The sequence below is a fragment of the Enoplosus armatus genome, chromosome 10 (assembly GCF_043641665.1).
Source record: "Enoplosus armatus isolate fEnoArm2 chromosome 10, fEnoArm2.hap1, whole genome shotgun sequence".
Taxonomy (NCBI): Eukaryota; Metazoa; Chordata; class Actinopteri; order Centrarchiformes; family Enoplosidae; genus Enoplosus; species Enoplosus armatus.
Window position 1 is genome coordinate 12532734 of NC_092189.1, and position 15459 is coordinate 12548192.

General features: G+C 41.5%; 2 protein-coding genes across 2 annotated transcripts; one reads left to right on the plus strand and one right to left on the minus strand.

Moving 5' to 3' along the window:
- Positions 1–966: 966 nt before the first annotated feature.
- Positions 967–2622, minus strand: LOC139291811 (endonuclease domain-containing 1 protein-like). Its single transcript, XM_070913918.1, has 2 exons — positions 2317–2622; positions 967–1572 (listed from the first exon to the last, which is right to left on the minus strand). The coding sequence occupies exons 1-2, from the start codon at positions 2620–2622 to the stop codon at positions 967–969; spliced, it is 912 nt and encodes a 303-aa protein (XP_070770019.1).
- Positions 2623–6302: 3680 nt separating this feature from the next.
- LOC139291331 (zinc-binding protein A33-like) lies at positions 6303–14603 on the plus strand. The gene is made up of 6 exons (XM_070913336.1): positions 6303–6837; positions 7610–7705; positions 9937–10170; positions 10405–10427; positions 11067–11182; positions 12516–14603. Exons 1-6 carry the CDS (start codon positions 6319–6321, stop codon positions 13079–13081), a joined length of 1554 nt encoding a protein of 517 aa, XP_070769437.1. The 5' UTR covers positions 6303–6318; the 3' UTR covers positions 13082–14603.
- Positions 14604–15459: the final 856 nt, after the last annotated feature.

The window sequence follows — 15459 nt, forward strand, 5'->3', positions numbered from 1 at the left end:
TAGAGGGCAGCAATACGCCATTGTAGCGTCTAGTCTGCCTAATCCAAAGAAGAAGAAAACCCGGATGTTGGGGAAACTCTCGCCCCGTCACAGAGCCAGCTCAACGCGCAGTCATAACAATGGCAGCTGTACAGCTGTATAGCTACTGTTGCTATGGACACTGAGACAACTAAGACATTTTGAGCACAGGTAGGAAATGAGAACCATCTGTTTAACAGGAATAATGTGTCGTTTAGCATTTAGCTATTTACCCCGAGCTGATGCGGGTCCTCACGCTTCCTTAATGATCTATCCCATCCGGCCCTAATTATGGAAAACCCTACTGTTTACAAATGTCTCGCCTCCGAGGCAAGGAATTAGGAACTATAAAATTTTGTTGAGGAATTTTCATTGTTCAGATCAAATTATTATGACGTCTACTGACGGACAGTCAGGTGTTTTAATCTTTAATTTTATAGTGATATTCTATATTTGACATATTTATTAACACACGTCGAGCCCAGAATGATCTGCACTGTTCATGTTGTGATCTACAGAGATTAAGAGGAAGTAAGTGTCCAGATACCACCTTTCCAATGTGTATTAGTCTTGAAACAAATAAAATAAACTCCCTGAAACAAACTGAGACGTGTTTTTGTTGGTGTACTTTGTTATGAGTGGCTGATAACACAACAGAGCCCTCAGTCACACTGCAACTTCACCTCCTTGATGCCTCACAGAACAAAAACACCCCATTTGTATAATGATTTGAAACTTATTTTATTGGTAAAATCATGGGGTCAGCAGTTGAACATGTTTAGAAGATGACATTGACAAGAGGGAAAAATATTTATTATATAAAAATCATTGGAAAGAATTTCATTTCAAACCATCATGAGATAATCATCACGTCCTGGTTAATCAAACACTCATTCAGTAATTAAAGAGAGAGTTGGGCCACGCACTGCCACACACTGCAGAGATGAGCTACTGACACTGCCCGTGAAACAGACGGATGGGCATGGCCAGCCTTTGTGTCAGGATGCCCTCCAGCGTCTCCAAAGACATCCGCCTCACATCGTAGCCCCTCACAGAGGCCTTCGCCTTGACGTTAACCGGCACAATCTCCTCTGTACTGTTGCGGTCATTTCTTCCCACTGCAGCATATGTGGGGAAAAATGGCCTCACAGACTCAGGAAGGTTGGGTTTGTAGGATGGGCAGCAGTAGGCAGACCACATGTACTCTGGAACACACACCCTGTTATTGATCCAGCGGGGTTCAGACTCATAAGGCATGGCTCCGGTGATCACATACATCGACCCGTTGCAGAACGCCTCGAAACCTCTTAACACCTTATTCTCCAGACTGTTCCAGGGGCCGGAGTTGGAGCCTGCTCGCTGAGGGACCATGTTTGTCAGGGTGAAGGTGGCCTGACGGTCTTCTTTCGTCTTCTGGTGCAGGCTGGGATTGAGATGGCCTCTGGTGTAGCCGGAGTTCTTGTAGTCCTGAAGCACCGCCTGGCTCTCAATCACATTCTGGTCCACGGGGGTATGGAAGTGTTTCATCTCTGAGCTGGCACTGGAAAACGCCAACTTAATGATAAAGAGAAAAGTACATGTCTTAGTTTAGAAGCTACAAAAGCTGTGTGTACTAACTTTGTCTGAATGGGTGTGTGACTGATTCACTGACTCTTATGAAATATAACTTTCCTTTCTTTGTTACATTTTTGTATTCACAGTTTGAGAGAGGGCTCTTCTGCTGCTGCTCGACAGTTACAGCAAAAACGTCATTGCGCTAAGCACACATTGACCACAATGACACTTCAATTAAACAGAAACTTCTAGTGTTTCCTGTCACATCGTCTCCTTAAAACATAAACACAAATTTCCATTAGGTCGACATGGAAATGCAGGCTTTTTCCCCTGCTAATCTATACAATCACAGTATACACTCAGTTTCCAGGTTGTCGGGTACACCTAGCTAAAACTAATGCAGTTTAATACAACAGTCCTGCAATAAATCCTGTGACATTTATAATGTTGTTTTTGTTGAAAATGCTTTAGAGAGATGTTGATTCAACTTCATGATCATTTTGGAGGGTGTAGTATGAATTGTTGAATTGTATTGCATTATACAGAGAGGAGGTGTTTCTGTTATTTAGCCTACCTCATTAATATAAATGGGTCGGACAAATTAATAGAAACACTTGTGTAACAGTATACAAAGTATAACACAATATAATTCAACACCATCGCAAACTGCAGCCTCCAAAATTATCATAAAAATGTCTAAAACAGTTAATGCTCAACAGAACACCACACTGTTTTCCTACTTACCTGTGGTTCATACATCCAAGAGGTATGGGGCCGTTTGCCATCTGCAGGACTGAGTATGTACGCAGAGTACAATGGTGCACGTTGCTGACGGTGATACAGGCTGGCAAAGTGGTACTGGTTTTTGTAGCGCTGGCAAATTGGCTGGTATCCTGCTGCATTGATACCCTGTGGTGGAGAATCATTATAGAAGAAATCAAGGCACTGGGAGAAGTCGTCGCTGATCTCTCCAAGGACCAGTCCACCAAACCAGGGTAGGAGAAGCAGCAGAGCTCCCGTGGAGAATTGCAGCATCTTCCTTTGAGACATACTGCACAACAGAGCAGCAGGCCGGCTGTAAACACGTCTGCTGGAAGGGATGCCCTATATTTCCTTTGTGTCCATTCAGTGTCTGGAGTATAGGTGCTTGTGAGCTGTCTCTGAGGTTTCCTCTTATATACACTGACAGTAGGAACCCAGTGGGGGACAATTTTGACCCACCCCCTACCCTCTATAGCTATCACACTTCCCATAATCAGCAGTCACCCTGCCTTCTGGTAAATAATGGCTCTGCATATCCTTTTGTCATCAGTCAGCTGAGGTAGAAACCATCTTGTTTCTTTAAGTCTTTAATGATTGTGATTGTGGCAAGGTGAGGATAAACAAGCTGCACTCTAAAACTGAACTCAAGACTGACCTGAACACTTGTTAATTCTAGACTATAACACCTGTATCTGTATCAACCAAAAACTGTAGTAAATACAGGAACTGACGGTGCAGTTTCTGGCTGTTGTAAGAAGTTGTTGTTACAACAACTTCTCCGCCGAGGATCAAAGTATTTCTGATTCTGATTCAGTCGGTTTGTACAATACTGTCCTAAACTGTCTCTGGGAGTTAGGGTTAGCATCCTCAGATGTTTATTGGCAATAATTTGTTAATTGATATCATTACACAAACACACTCCTGTAAGCAAGTCAGCACTCTTTGTTTCATTTTTCATCTCTGTTCAGTTTCTGTGTGTTCTCGTATTTCTTCTGTCATCGAAACTTCCCTCATTGTGGGAACCAGAAATATTTTCCGGAAGATATAAAAGCTCCATACACACTTCCATTATTTCTCAAGTGTTATTTTACCAAAAGTCTGTGGCTTCTTTATGTGCTATCGTTATGTGCTTGATCTGTTAGAGGGGGAAATCCTCAGTTTCGGTCCTTCTGCTCCAATTTGTCAAATATGATATTTTCACTGTATTTAGGAACTGTTATATTGTGGAATGTGGGATGTAAACCCATGATGTACATAGGACTGGGCAGAACTACACCTAAAGCACTGATATTACAGATTCTAAGTCTTATTTGGATCAACAGGACTGATACAAAACTTATCAATATATATACATATATATATATATATATGTATATATATGCTGTGTTGTTGTGTGCATGTGCACAGTGATCTAGTATGGTGCTAACGTCTGAGGGCATCTGGTGGACGGCTAGAGGATGGCAGGTCTAGGAAGTTGGAGGAAAGTACACAAACATATGTGACATATCGGATTTTAACTAAATTTCATGATATTACCCATCCCTAGTACCAATTTTACCTTTTTTGTTTGGCTCGTTAAAAAGTGTTTAAACTAAGCCTCACCTCTCTGAGTGACCCTAAATCATCATGGTCAGCTGTGAGTGAATGAGGTAATTTTAGCTTTAAAATCCTCTTGAATGGAAGACTCTTCTTCACACCTCCCCTTCCCTCTTAAAAATAAGATAGAGATACATTCATTTGTGATGAATGTGAAATTCAAGGATCTGTTCAGGAATAACAGGAGCACGTACTGTATGAATCTTGAATTTTATCTTTGAGATGTGGGTGGTATAGATTCTTTATTATGGTCATAATAAACAGTGAGAACTCAGCGACATGGCACTTGGCAGCAGCCTGACTGTCCAGGACACAGAAACTAACCTAGGTCAGGTCAGTGAAACTGGTCAGACTGAGTAATAATGCTGCATTTACAGTCACTGGAGATGAGTCGTAACTTATGGATCAGCAGAGGAGAGCCTCTGAGTCTTACTTAAGGACAGTACACATACTTCATTTTATAAAAGAGCAAGACTTATGGTAATGAAAAAATGTAATGCAGCTGAATAAACGGTTCTACAGCCATTGAATTTGTGAACCGTGAACAGGCTCCAGCTCTGGCTGCAGAAGGGCTTGAGCACCGCACCTGAATTACAACAAATAGCCTAAAAGTAAATATGAATTAGATCAGATGATGTTGTAGCCTGATCTGCATGAGATCAGATGTCCGACTGTCCGTCATAAAACAGACATTAGCTGCCTGTTTGATAGTGTTTTTTAGATGTAACTCTCTTAGATGTATTTCTTTTCAATATAATACATCTTGCAAGGGAAAACTGAAATAAAATAGACTGATGGCGTAATAAAAAATAAATAAACAACCTCCCAAAAGCAGCAAAAAGAAAACTCACAATCCCCCTTTTTCAACCCCCTCATAATAATCGTAGGTTCCCGTACTGACTTACTCTGTGTCATCTAGTTTCCCTTCTTCTTCCTTGTTTTGCGTTTCTGACTTATAGGGTGTGTTTTGAAACATATATTGAACACCTGGCTCACTTACCTGCTGAAATAAGTTTGTACGCTACAACTTCACCTGAAAGCACAATTAATGAGCCCTTCAAGCTCTCTCATATGTTCCCTTAATGCCCTCTTACAGCAGAGTTATGGTAATATACACAGTATAGGTACAAAGTAGAAAAGGTACATAAGTATTGATACCAACTTGAATGCAAACTGACTGTGTTATTTGCTTATGGTACAGGCTAAGTACAGGCTAAATCAGTACAGTTTATCGGGTGCAAGGTGAATGAGTTGCACCTGCTATTTGTAAACCCATAAGTTTGTGTGTTTTTAACTAGTAACTTTAAACTAGTGAGTTATTAGGTTGCACCATTAAAACCAAAGTATGTTTATTTATATAGCACATTAAAAGAGCAAACCATCTATAAAAACATATGGGTGCATGTTGAGAGACATGTGTGGGCCTATATCACAGTTAGTAGTATCAAGGCAGTTTAGACTGACTGTTAGCCTGCTATGCTAACCTAACCAACATTATTTGGTCATTTAGTGTTATTGTTTTAACGTTATATTGTGTTATTTTTGTGACATGTAATTTAAAATCAAAATGTTTACACCATTACGACACACCATAATGCATTTAATTGATTAATGCCTTAAATCTTATATCTTATCTTAAACACTAAGTTAGCTTCATTAGCTACCAAGCTAGTTTGTCAGCTGGTTTTAATCCATCAGGAGGACTTCTCTGATTTTATTATTTGACCTGGAAAGACATCTGATGGGCATTTGGACTAAACTTTATTCTTACTAACTTCTTAACATTTACAAACCTCAAAATGTGATTATTGTAGGAAACCTCTAATAATCATTTATAATTACAGATGATTTACTGACTTTTTCTGCTTAATAGAAAGTGAGAAATTATTGGCCCTTCATTGATGATTCCTTAACATAAAAACAGCATGGCTGATATTTATTACTACCCTTTATTAATGACTTTTAATTACTTGAAGAGATTTTATTTATGACCTTTTTTGGAGAGATATTTCCCAACCTGGCAACCCAAGTTGTCTACGTTAGTAAACAAAAAAGGTGACCTATATTCCCTCTAATATGAGGTAATATTATCACCTTAATTAGTTGACATTTGAGTGGTTTGTCGTTGTGGTTCCCTCTTTCTAAGAACAGCTGTTTAACCTCTGGGCTAATAAAGACCGCGAGCCCTGTCGTGGAGCAGCGCGGCGGCACCGAGCCTGTTGCTGCACGCCCTCCGTCTCTTCCGTGAAAACATTTCTCTGCTGTCAGCTTCAGACCACTCCCTCTCTCTCCCTCTCTCTCTCTCTCTCGGTGTGCACGGAAGAGCAGTCTAGTTCACTCAGTGTTACCATCAGACGTTTCTCCTCATGACTATGTGCGCAGCCGAGAATGGAGGACGCCAACGCGCTTGAGGAACTTCAGTCGGAGCTCACCTGCCCGGTGTGTTTGGAGCTGTTCCACGATCCGGTGATCCTCGAGTGCGGACACCACTTCTGCCAGGTGTGCATCATCCAGTGCTGGGAAGCCAAGGCGGACGAGTTGTCGAGTTGCCCCAAGTGCAGGAAGTCGTGCGCCCGAAAACTGAGACCCAACTCGCTCCTGTGCAACGTCGTGGACAGTGTCCGGAGAGCCCGGGCCATGGACACGGCCGCGGGGATAACCGGATGGGACCCGGAAGGCGCGCTGGAGGAGCCGGAGGAACGGGAGCCTGGCTCCAGCATGAGCAGCGTGGCCTCGTCCATCGGGCACTGGCCGCGCCTGGGTATGGATATGTGCGAGGAGCACGAGGAGAAGCTCAAGCTTTACTGTGAGGACGACCAGCTGCCCATCTGTCTGGTGTGCGGCATGTCCCGGGACCACAAGACCCACAATGTCATCCCCATTACCGAGGCTTTTGAAAACTACAAGGTAGGCCTACTGTCTCACTTTCTGAGATCAAGCACTTGATGATGACTGACATAATTCATTAATCAGTGTCATGAAAATATTAGAAGTATGGATCACTTTGCTCCTGAACAGTCAATTGTCATAGCTTTCAAATATAGGCTATAACTCATTTCTGTTTTATATTTGCTCACATTATAATAACTGGAACTAGAAGATAAACTTCAGTTTCAGGGAGTGCCATGCTCAATGCTCACGTTACACTCCTCTCCTTGTTCTTGGAAGGAAACATATCTCAAGTTTGACAAATTAAATTAAGATTTAATTGTTTAAATAAAACAAATCTGCTCAGACATTAGCAAACTGGGCTTCCACAGAGCAGATGCTGTGACCTGCTGGCAGTATTTTTTTAAAAGCAGACTCCCTGTTGGCCCGGCAGCCTTTGGGCACTTTGTGTTTTACAGGAATTCAACGCTCCTCTGTGAACTCTCCTGAGCTACGCTTTAAAACCTCGCAGCTGACCTTCATCAGTTTGTTTGGAGGCACACTGTGAGAGGCCTCTCAGTGTGTTTCAACATGTTTTGCTGGTGCTGAATTCCCATTTTTGTTTGATTTTGTGGGTCAGACCGTTCAGTTGGGGCAGGGTGGGCATCATATGACTCCCATTAAAGATGTTGTTCACAGCGAGGCACAAACCAAATTAACTCTCCATTTTAAAGTGTAATCTGGTTTAGCGACACCATTTCTTAACCAAGATTTTGCATGTGATGGTCTATTTCTGCTGCCTTACCAACAGGATAAGCTGTCTGTCGCTCTGGAGCGGGTTGAGCTGCAGACAGAGGAGGCCTCACTCTTCCAAAGACAGACCAATGAAAAAATCCTCCTCATCAAGGTATCAAGATGTGTGTGTGTGTGTGTGTGTGTGTGTGTGTGTGTCTCTTGCGTAGAACCAGAAATTCTGGTCGCTAAGCAACATTCACCTGTATTCCTCCCCCTTTACCTGTCTGACAGACGTGAATGACGGCTGACTCATCCTCATTATGACGAGTGGTGACACAACAGGTTGTTACTCAGCCGCGTCTCAACGTGATCATTCTCATGTTTTGCAAATGCTGTGGCCCTTCCTGAAATAGGTGGCTAATAAACATTAATACACATCATGCCATGTTTGTCTTTCTCACACTCTCACAGAGCACACACACACACACACACACACACGTGTGTCACACACCCTCACAGAAAGAGACTGTCGTGGGAATTTCAGGAAAAACAGAAGACTGGCAACAAGGGAGTTGTTCTTGTGGTTTTATTCACGTCTGCAGACTGACGGCCCTGACAGCAACTCAATTGCTCCTGCCCGGCTGACCGTACTGCATCTCAGAGTGGTCTGCTTTTGTACAGCATATACAGCAAAGAATGTGAATACTTGTAAGACATACGTCACTCTCTTTGACAGTCATCACCTTGTAAGGATCAAGGCCCCAATAAATGGTAATTATAGACAGCTGAAAATACACCACCGAGAACATGCAGAAAAGGCTATGGTTCTTTGCTAGAGTCAAAAAGGCACCACAGCAAATACCTGTGACCTAAAATAAACTTTTAAGGGTGTGAAAGGGATGTGTTGTATTTTCCCACTACAGAGACAACAGCTGACAGAGTTGGTTGGGTTGCTTTTTCCACCACAGCAGCATTCACCTCAAATACAGGTCTGTGCGTGTGTGTGTGTGTTAAACACAGATATGAGTGTAGCATGTTTGCTCTGTTGGAGCATCTCTGCTGCAGCAGATAAGTGCACATATCTCTGCTCGAGGCTACAACACACTGTCTTTTTCTATTCTGCCTGTGTGTTTTTCTGTGTGTCTCAGCATGTATATTTTCCCGTCTGTCTCGCTGTCTGCCTGTTTGACCTAGTTTATGTGCACATTCAAAGATTTTCACTTCCCTGTTTCTCCGTCAGTATGACAGGATGTGGGTCAACAAGGTTGAGAGGAAGTTTGTCAATTTTCTTTTTCTGCTCATTTCTCTTCCTGTGTGTGTGTGTGTCTGTAAGTGCCTACCATTTTACCTGTTTATCTTCAGAACATGATCTATAGGAGTGGATTAACTATTCATATCCTTTACTTAAGTAAAACAAACTCTGCTAGAAGTAACAGTCCTGTATAGAATATACTACTTAAAGGGGAACTCCACTGACTCGTCAAAGTCTGTTTACAGCTCTTGTTGAGTACTACTACATGTGTGAAAACGTTGTATAAAGCCTTTTGTGGCTCCAGAGAGAGCTGAGTGAAATCTGATAAATGTCCTCAAGTGGTGTCACTTTGGGGCTGAAACAACGAGTTTGAGAATGAAAACAATCTGCAGGTGTGGAGTCAGAAAGAAGTGATCTTACCAGACCTCTGTAGCCTGCTCATCACCTCTGTCTCAGGCTAACGACTCGAGGCTACATTAGCCGCAGTTAACATAACACACCCAAATCTTCTGCCAAACTGTTAGTGGTCCAGTTGTCGTGGGTGTGTTTTGACAAGGAAGAAGAATGTGTGGAATAAAGAAGGAGATATATTTGGCTCTGCTGCTTTTTTACAGGCACGTTGCAGCACTGCAATGCTAAATCGGAACATAGTATTAAGTGAAAACGACTACTTACTTTCTAAAAGCACAGAAAAACGGCCCCAGAGATTATAATTGTTCCTACTTTATAGACTGTATTTGTAGTTTAACCTGTAACAATCCATCATATTGTATAAGCTCATCACATGTTTTCTATGTTAAATGTTACTGTAAATAGTGGAGTAAGAAGTACAATATTTCCCTCTGAAATGCAGTGCAGAGTAGATGTATGAAGTGTCATGAAATGGAAGTACTTAAGTGAAGTACTTTAGTAAATGTACTATGTGTAATGTGTAATCACATTCTACCACTGACAATATAATATCTAATAGTTTGTGCAGATGAAACTGTCTAAATGTACAAAAAATAAGGAAAATACAAACTATAACACAACATAAAACACAAACAGAATATAAAATACCAAAAAAGTACCAATAGGTTTGGTGCAAGCCCCCTCATACTCAAACAAGGCTTCTTCCTCACATCACAAAATCTCTCCTCCCTGTGTTTCAGGAGCGAGCAGGAGATCTGGAGGAGCTGGTCACTGCAGAGTTCGGACGTCTGAGGGAGTTCCTACTCGAGGAGGAGGAGCGCATAAAGGAGAAACTGCAGAAGCAGAAAGAGGAGAAGCTCAACCAGCTGGAGGAGGCGCTCACTCAGACCACAGAGCAAATCAGCCAGCTGGAAAGTACAGCCGAGCAGCTTCACCTCAAACTGAGGGAGGAAGAAAACCCAGAGCAACTCAAGGTAAGAGACGAGGAGGAGGAGGAGGAGGAGGAGGATTAATAGATGATGCTCATGATGCTTGTTTAGCACTTTTCTTTCAACCTACATAGGTTGAATAAAAAAGAGAACTGAGAAAAATACAGCCGCAAATACTCAAGAATATTGTTATACTGCGTCAGAGATGTTATCTGCATGTTGTAGAGGAAAGTGAAGTATTTTGTAATCACAGACTTGTTTTAATCTGCTCTGTTTCAGGGAATTAAAGATTTCATTGGAGGGTGAGTATCTTCCTGATCACATCAACATCAGCAATGATTTCTTACTGAGTCACTCATTCATTTCCAGGTTATTATCACCCCTTCTATCTCTGCGTGACTGGAGTCCTAATTTAAATCCCTGAAGTCACAAGGAAATTATGTTTTGTAACTGTAAGTCTTGTTGAAACAGGATGTAGGGGCATGATTGTGGGTTAGCGTGTCATCTTTACTTCACGTTGTTGTGCCAGCTGGTGGCCGCTGGGAGGCAGAAAGTCTGACTATTGATGACTTGTTGAAAAAAATTCCATTTAAAACAATTTAAAACTTGGAGGATAAAGGTTAAAGTATGTGGCACAGCTAAGAATGTAGATATAATATAAAGACATGGCTTAAATCTTCACTTTTTTTCAGGTAAAACAAAGGAGCATTTTCTATGGTTACTTTTTCTGTGCTATAATATTTTTAGTACACAGTTCTTGATATTTAATAACAATAAATCTCAATGCTAACAGTTACATCTTTTTATCATTTTATAACTAATATAAACATTACTGTTCCTGTGTAAAGACTGTTGATCTTTAGTGAAGAGACGTAAAGTGGCTTTCTTTGCTTCTTGTGCCTTTTGCTTTAAATTATTTAATCTCTCTCTCTCTGTGTCAGGGCTGAGAGCTTGTTCGACCGCCCCCCGGAGGTGGATGTCAATCTGCAGCCAGGAGAGTTCCTGGGACCTCTGCAGTACAGGACCTGGAGGAAAATGAACTCAATATTTCAGCCAGGTATGTAGACACACACACACACACACACACACACACACACACACACACACACACACACCATCTAAGCACATTTTGTTGCTCTTCCATAAATTTGGAGGACTTGTGAGAGACGGGTGAAAAAAAGAACTAGAGTTATCTTTAACTTTTACCAGTTAAGCTGCAAAAATACGGGATCCTACTGCTACACAGTGTCTGTCAAAAGACCGCAGATACATGACAGTACTCAAAGATGTGAGTAGTTACTAAGAAACGAGAGAAGAGGAATCAGGAATGACCTGATAATTAATGAGTCATTAATGAGTAGTTCCTGAATAAATTTAGAACTATGTAGTAGATAGTGATGAGTTACTAGAGGACAGACTGGGAGATATTATGTTAATTAATCATTATGTAGCCTAATGATTAGTTCACAAGGATGCATGAATCGGTATAACAACCACTTTCTTCACAAGTCGTTCCTGATTAGCTCTGAACTGGTAGCCACTCATTCATTACTAATTAGTTTCTCTGTTTGTGCACCCCCAAGTAAAGCGGTACATCATACTGAGTAGTTACACAGTAAGCCGTTGTTACTTCATGATTATCTGACCATTACTTTATGGACGTTTTGATTGGACTTTAATAGTTGTAAAGTCCACTAAAAACCTCCGTAAAGTAATTCAGGTTGTTCCTGATTCGCTCCTCTCTGGTTCCTTTGTAACTACTCACATTTTTGTGAACTGTATTGTAAAGTGTTACCCTGCAGTCTCTAAGCCCAAATCTAGTGAAATCTTCAAGGCTCCTCCAGAGACATTATATAACTGTTCTCTCAGCAGTTCTCCCCATGACCAGCACATTGACTTGAATGTGTACATTTGGTGGAGTTCCCCTTTGAAAAAAGTTGGCTAAATCTACAAAAAGACATCTTATGTTCAGTCTAGTATCAACCTTCTCAGTGTGGAGGAGCTGGACGACATGAGTTTCAAACAGGACTTTATCTACTTTCCAAAGTTAATCACATCTGTCTCTGGGTTGACGTCAGGTGTGCAAAGACTTGTTTTGGGTACATCAGGTCATTTACCCATTGACATGTCATCATACATTATTGTTGATTGTGTAACACTAGCCTGCCATGCTGGATTTAATGAATCTATGGAGTTATATTACAGTTTTCTATCTTGACACAGTATCATTTATATTTTATTTGCACCCATGTAGCTGATGCTCTTATCTAGCTCGTCTTACACTAATGGAGCAGGTAGGCATTCAGTATCTTGTTGAAGGTCACTGTCAAGGAGTCACATGTTAGTTGTTGCATTGGTCCATTACTAACTCTTTCTTTTGGCCTTCTTAGCTGTCACGGCGGTGACCCTTAACCCGGACACAGCCTACCCCTGTCTGTGGGTATCCCCGTGTAGAACCAGCGTCCAGGTGGGAAAAATCCAGCCCAACCTGCCCAACAACCCCGAGCGCTTCACCCGCTACAACATCGTCCTGGGCTCTGAAGGCTTCACCTCTGGCAGACACTACTGGGAAGTGGAGGTGGGCTCCAAGACGGCGTGGGGTCTGGGCGTGGCCATAGCCTCCGTCAACAGGAAGGAGGAGATCAGCCTCTGCCCAGATGATGGTTTCTGGACCCTGGTGCTGAGGGACAACTGCAACGGCACCAGCGAGTACGAAGCATGCACCGACTCAGAGGAGAGCTTGTTATATCCCTCCAAACCCCCCAGGAGGGTGGGGGTCTATCTGGACTATAGTCGTGGTGAAGTGGCATTTTATGACGCAGGAGACATGAGCCACCTCTTCACCTTCTATGATGCGAAATTCAAAGAGCCTGTTTTCCCGTACTTCAATCCCTGGCCGATTATCAATGGACACAACCGGGAGCCGCTCACCATAGTAACGCCACACTCGGGGTAGACTGGACTCATCTCATGAGCACACACATCTGCCTGGTCATAAACACTTAGCTGCATTAATGGTGTGGTGATGATGATGAACAGGTGACTTTTTTGTAAGACTGGAAATAAGAACATGAAACTACTAAAGAACAAGACAAATTACACATAAAGGATATGGCTGTTGATATTCTACATTTTTCTTATTGTCAACAAAATGAAAACAATAAATTGATCCTGCTAAGTATTTTCTGTGTATCCAAAGCCTGATATATTATTCCTTTTATTCCTCTGTGCCATAGAGCTGCGTTGTACAGCAAAAAACATTAAAAACACATCAGTGAGCCACATTGTTGCACTTGGTGTCATGGTCCTTTATTACGATGAACATGGGCACTGTGCTGCTCTTATAAACCTTCAATAGTGCTCCAAATGTGTGTTAAAATAGTCCCAAACAAATGCACCATTTCCTCCTGTTTGAGTAACGTTGGATAAACCATACACTGCCCAGCTGTTTTAGGAAATTAAATTGACTTTTTTAAAATGTATGCTAAGTGGAAATGAATGTGCTTGAAGCTGGGAGCTGGAATATGAAGAGACAGACTGACAAACTTGTTGACAATAAGAAAAATATAAAATAAGATTTGACTTTGTATTGGTTCTGAATTCATTAGAAATGGGGTAAGGCATATTGATTGCCAATGTAACCAAAGACTTTAGGTTCTCTGTGGACTTTTAGAGCTCCAGTTGTGCTGTGGAGCCGCCGTTTTGTTGATCTCGTTCTGCCAGTTGTTTCAAACTATTCCACTGATCAATAGGGGGTGATGCTGGATTTAAAATACTTTAAAAATCAGCTTCAAATTGCATTCAACACATTTGTTAGTTCTCAACGATACACACACAGTGACACTGAATTTAAACATAACTTTTGTTTGTTTACAAAAAACTTTATTGACTGATTTTGCTGCAATATCTTAATGTGTGTTTTGAAATGATATCTATGACAATATAACATCACATATATATTTTTTTTACTGTTTTATAGCTTTTATATATCCAATCCTGTTACTCTGAAATGACATGTACATCTAAAGCAATGATGAGTAAAGCAGATTTAACACAAGTAATAATGACTTCTATATGACTTTACAAGGGACACTTTCCTCTGGATGTCCCTCCACCACCACACAGCGCTGCGAGAATGTCATTTTCATTTTGAGTGTCTGTGGAAGTTATGATCAGAGAAAACACTGTCTTGATATTTGGCATGACATTTTAATAATATGATTAAATTTCCGTAAATTGAAGGTTGCTGTTGGTACATTTGAATCCACCAGAGGGCACCAAAAACTGACTTTGACTGCAGCATCACTCAGCTCCTCAGGGGTGTTATGAACCATATGGAAGGAGACCTCCGGCAAGTGCAGCCCGTGCAAAGCTTTCAGGGAAGAGTTCATATCAAAAAGTGATGCATAGTGCATAGTGATTAAATATTTTTTTTAATTTTTTAATTTTTTCCAGTTAATTCAAGATTCTTTAAAATAAATAAATGGCTCAATATCACAAAGGGGCTTTACAATCTGTACAAAATACACCCTCTATCCTTAGACCCTTGATTCGGATGTGGAAAAACTCCCCAAAAAACCTTTAACAGGGAAACAAATGGAAGACACTCAGATGCATTGTGAACAGACTAGCCCAACATAGTAAAAATATAGATAGACTTTAACATTTATCAAGAATATGGATTCAGGAGGACGTCAAGAAACTTCTAGGTGTCAGCAAACAGATCAGACCTGGAAAGAGGACAGACTGCACAAACACACAAGAGACAAAACTCAATTCACTCAGAAAAGAGAGAAGAGACAAGGAAACTGTGCACACAAGGGAGAGAGAGAGAATAGGAGAGGATGAATATCCAGATCTAAACATTGGATTGAGGCACCGACAGCCAGGGGAGAGAGGAAGAGGGAGAGGTCCCAGGACGGCTGATGGTCCAGTGTACATTCTCCAATCAAAGATGCACAGAGACGCCTGAGTGGACTGTTGCAAAGTGCTGATGAGGTCTCAGATACCGGAGGAGGGAACAATAAAATCTTGTGTGATCTAATTCAATGGCCATTCAATAAACACACCTTTGCAGAGTTTATTACGCTAATTCTTTTGTTGATGATGTGTCAGAGAGTTGTTGACAGAGCACATTTTACACGATGCATCACGCAGCTCCTCACACTGCAGACAACGTCCCGTTTGTCTCAACAACAACTAGACTCATGACATTGTGTGCTATATGGCAGTAAATACCTATTTCTCAAGGTAATCAGTTGATTATCTGTCACCTGGCTGTGTTTGAGCTTGGTGTTTACCTGTCACGGATACGCACCAAGTCTTCCTTTTCCA